The sequence below is a fragment of the Sinocyclocheilus grahami genome, unplaced genomic scaffold (genome assembly GCF_001515645.1).
Source record: "Sinocyclocheilus grahami isolate Dianchi unplaced genomic scaffold, SAMN03320097.WGS_v1.1 scaffold784.1, whole genome shotgun sequence".
NCBI classification, from domain to species: Eukaryota; Metazoa; Chordata; class Actinopteri; order Cypriniformes; family Cyprinidae; genus Sinocyclocheilus; species Sinocyclocheilus grahami.
The window spans coordinates 112,153-116,349 of NW_015505963.1; the positions used below are offsets into that span (position 1 = coordinate 112,153).

Consider the following 4,197-nt stretch of genomic DNA (forward strand, 5'->3'; position numbering starts at 1 on the left):
ACATATATATATATATATATATATATATATATATATATATATAATAAAAAAATATTTGATACATTTACGGAATGTATAAAACTCATAAATACTGTATAAATACCTTTTTAATAAATTAGTTTTCTTCATTTAACAGACCAATCCTTCATACCTGGCCAAGCTAATCTTCCAGATGCCCCAGAACAAATCCACCAAGTTCATGGACACTGTGATCTTCACGTTGTATAACTATGCTTCAAACCAGCGGGAAGAATACTTACTGCTCAAGCTTTTTGAGTCAGCCTTGCGAGAAGAGATCAAGTAAGATATATCTTAGATATACTTATCATTTCTATCTTAAAGATTCTATTTTAAGGATAGAGTTACTGTTTGTTAGCTCGAGCATGCAGAAACAGCACTGTTTTGGAGAGACCAATATACTGTACCTCTGAATTCATAATTAATGCATCAAACATCAGTCAAATGTCTGTGATACAATATATCTGCTGTCATATGTGGTAGATCTAAGGTGGATCATATCCAGGAAATAGTGACAGGGAACCCTACAGTCATTAAGATGGTTTTGAGCTTTTACCGTGGTGCTCGCGGGCAGAACGCTCTCAGACAGCTTCTAGGCCCTGTGGTGAAAGAGATCATTGAGGACAAGAACCTGGGCATCAACACTAACCCTGTAGACATCTACAAGGCCTGGGTTAATCAGCTAGAGACCGCTACGGGAGAAGCCAGGTTTAAACCTGCACACACCATCCATCTGCATTTTTTTTCTCATCTTCTACATATATTACACGCTTTCCTTTAGACATCCATTTCCTTCCATTTTTCCATACTATTTAAAAATTGTAACAATGAAAATTGCATGACCCAAATAATCAAGCTTTTTTCTATATATTGCTGTTTAAAAGTTTGAGGATTGCTTAGTTATTAGAGGAAATTAATGCTTTTATTAAGTGAAGATGCATTATATTTATCAAAAGCGACAGTAAAGGCTTTAACATTGTAAAAAGAAACAATAAATAATGTTTCTTTTTAAATTTCAATTCATCAAAGAATCCTAGAAAACAAACACATTATGGTTTCCACAAAAATATAAAGCAGCACAACTGTTGTCATAATTGATTTTATTTTTTATTTATTAATTTTTACCACTGTTGTTGGACTTCTAGTAAGCTGCCATATGAGGTCACTCCAGAGCAGGCTCTGTCACACCAGGAAGTGAGGGCTAAACTGGAATCCTCCAATCAGGTGCTCCGGACGGTCACAGACAAAGTGCTCGGCTCAATCATGTCATCGCTGGACACCATCCCGTAAGAATGAAGACCATCCCTGCCTTTCAAGCAGATGTTCAGTTCTGATTCATGCAGTTCGTTTTTATATCGCTTGTCAAGTTTGTCAGATATGCCTATTGTATTATGAAGGATACCTTCATGCATTAAAGGGGTCATATGATGCTTTTTTAAAGATCATTATTTTGTGTATTTGGTGTATCAGAATATGTTGACATGCTTTAATGTTGAATGTAACAGTGTCATTGTGCACCAGGGGGCAGCACAGTAGTTAAAAATATGGAGTCAGTCCAAAACAAGATACATTTTCAACACATAGCATTGTGTAATATTTTGCTCATGCATTACAGTCATCTCATTATTTTAAGGTATGGCCAGATTTTTTTTTCTGCTGCTGATCTGATTTTTACTTTTGCATCATTTTATCTGTTTTCTTTTGCATGCAGTTACGGCATGAGATATATTGCTAAAGTTCTAAAGGACACTCTTCATGAGAAATTCCCTGACGCCACAGAGGATGAATTATTAAAGGTCAGATGTTAAAAATTTAAGTGGTACCCCTGTATCCATACAAATGTTTAGTTTAAAATAAGTATTCACTAGGCCTGTCTGCAAAACTCTTTTCATACTTGAAATGTAGCTGTATTTGCTTAACGCACCAAACCACAACTGCTTAAAGATTTAACATCTTAAGAACCCAGGAAAATATTGGTTCACATGAAATAAGTGCTGTCTGAATGGTGCCATCTTCTTCCCACAGATTGTTGGGACTCTGCTCTATTACCGTTACATGAATCCTGCCATTGTGGCTCCAGATGGCTTTGACATCATTGACATGACGGCCGGTGGACAGGTGCATTCGGAGCAGAGGAGGAACCTGGCATCAGTGGCTAAGATGCTACAGCATGCTGCTGCTAACAAGCTGTTTGAGGACGAGAGCGACCACCTCACCCTTATGAACAGCTACATCTCCCAGACCTACCAAAGGTTCAGGTGAGGAGAACAGAGCACTTCATCAGTGTGAGGTTTGTCCAGAGTCACAAACAATAAATATTATTCCTGCTGGGAAGAATCCAAAACTATAGATAGATATATTGAAGAATGTCTCAGTGTTTTTTGTCCATAAAATGAAAGTCAGCAGGATCCAATGTTGTTTGGACATTAGGCAAAGTACTTACACACCTACTGGACAAAATCTGTCAACTTCAGTAAGAACTGTTTTTATATATTTGGATGTTTTTCACACAGTAATAAGCATAAATGAGTAACTTAACAAACTGAGCAATACTCTTAACTTAGAAGACACATTAGGGTTGTTTGTAAATAGAATGTTCCATTGAGTCTGCTTATTTAATTACCTAATAAAGCATGTCAAAATGATTTAGGAAAATAAGATTTTCTTATCTAAGTGATAAAATGTTGCATTGCAAAAATTAGTACTCCTCCAATTAGATCCAATTTTGGATCAACAGGTGAGTATGTTGAACCAAAGAAACAATTTCTTGACAATTATAAGTGTTACATAGCCCACTGAATCATTCTCAGACTGTTGACAACAATGGAATCACATAGGAGAGAACGTCTCAGGTTACGTATGTAACCCTAGTTCCTCGAGGGAACGAGACGCTGCGTCGAAAACGCTAGGGGAATGCCTTCAGTGACCCACGCTCTGAATCACATGTGAAATCAGTCCAATAGCTGAGCGGTACATCACGGCGGATGACGTCATGAACGGGAAGCTATAAAAGCACGTGCGGCGGAGCCAGCGTCAGCTTCTAGGAATGAAGCAAGCGCCGGCAGGGACGCCGGAAGTATGGCACCGAGACGCAGCATCTCGTTCCCTCGAGGAACTAGGGTTACATACGTAACCTGAGACGTTCCTCTTCAGGAACTCGAGCTGCGTCGAGAACACTAGGGGAACGAGAATGCCCACGTCGCCAGACTTCCAAATCTCTGCCTAGTGTGGAAGACTGCACAGCTAGGGCGAGAGAACAAAAGAGCAGGGGCTCCCACACCGCCAGGTGACCTCCTAAGGGAACCAGTCTCGCGAGACTGGCTTGTGGTGCGCTTAGAACAGCTAGCTCAGTGCCTTGACGCAGTGTACTGGCAGGGGACGGCCGTACTAGCTGCTCTAGATACCTCCGTAGAGGTAGCGAGCCTCTTAGTACCACTACGTTTCCGGGCGGTAACTGAGAGAAGCGCTCGCCAGAGACCGCTGCGCCCTGGAACACGGCAGGGTTGGCAGACCGACCTCCTGAGGGCACTGAGGAGAGACGGGCACCGTGTAATGCGGTGTGAACCTCTCTTCCCCAGAGGGGCCTGCCCTCTGAGGTCCTGAGCCACAGCATCAGGACTCTCATAGCTGAAGTCTCCTATTGAAAACGACGGCCCTCAGACCCACGTCGTCTGCTAGGAAGACTAGACACCAGCCTGCCGGGGCAGGACCCAATGAAGCAAACTCGGCAGGGGCTCCCACACCGCCAGGTGACCTCCTAAGGGAACCAGTCTCGCGAGACTGGCTTGTGGTGCGCTTAGAGCAGCTAGCTCAGTGCCCTGAAGCACCAGTCTGCTCGGGGCATGACCCATCTAGATACCTCCGTAGAGGTAGCGAGCCTCTTAGTACCACTACGTTTCCGGGCGGTAACTGAGAGAAGCACTCGCCGGAGACCGCTGCGCCCTGGAACACGACAGGGTTGGCAGACTGACCTCCTGAGGGCACTGAGGAGAGACGGGCACCGTGTAATGTGGTGTACACCGCTTCCTATCGAAACCTCAGACCCACGTCGTCTGCTAGGAAGACTAGACACCAGCCTGCTCGGGGCAGGACCCATCTAGATACCTAGATACCTCTAGCGAGCCTCTTAGTACGGCTATGTTTCCGGGCGGTAACTGAGAGAAGCACTCGCCGGAGACC

The 4,197-nt window shown here is 43.3% G+C and overlaps 1 protein-coding gene across 1 annotated transcript in view; it reads left to right on the forward strand.

Annotated features, from left to right (window-relative positions):
• LOC107561620 (ras GTPase-activating-like protein IQGAP1) overlaps positions 1-4,197 on the forward strand; it is a 71,089-nt gene that overhangs the window by 54,889 nt on the left and 12,003 nt on the right. Inside the window, exons 25-29 of the mRNA XM_016246093.1 lie at positions 137-300; positions 502-726; positions 1,164-1,304; positions 1,730-1,814; positions 2,044-2,276. Of these exons, the coding sequence (XP_016101579.1) occupies positions 137-300; positions 502-726; positions 1,164-1,304; positions 1,730-1,814; positions 2,044-2,276 (848 nt within the window). The remainder of the gene's footprint in view (positions 1-136; positions 301-501; positions 727-1,163; positions 1,305-1,729; positions 1,815-2,043; positions 2,277-4,197) is intronic.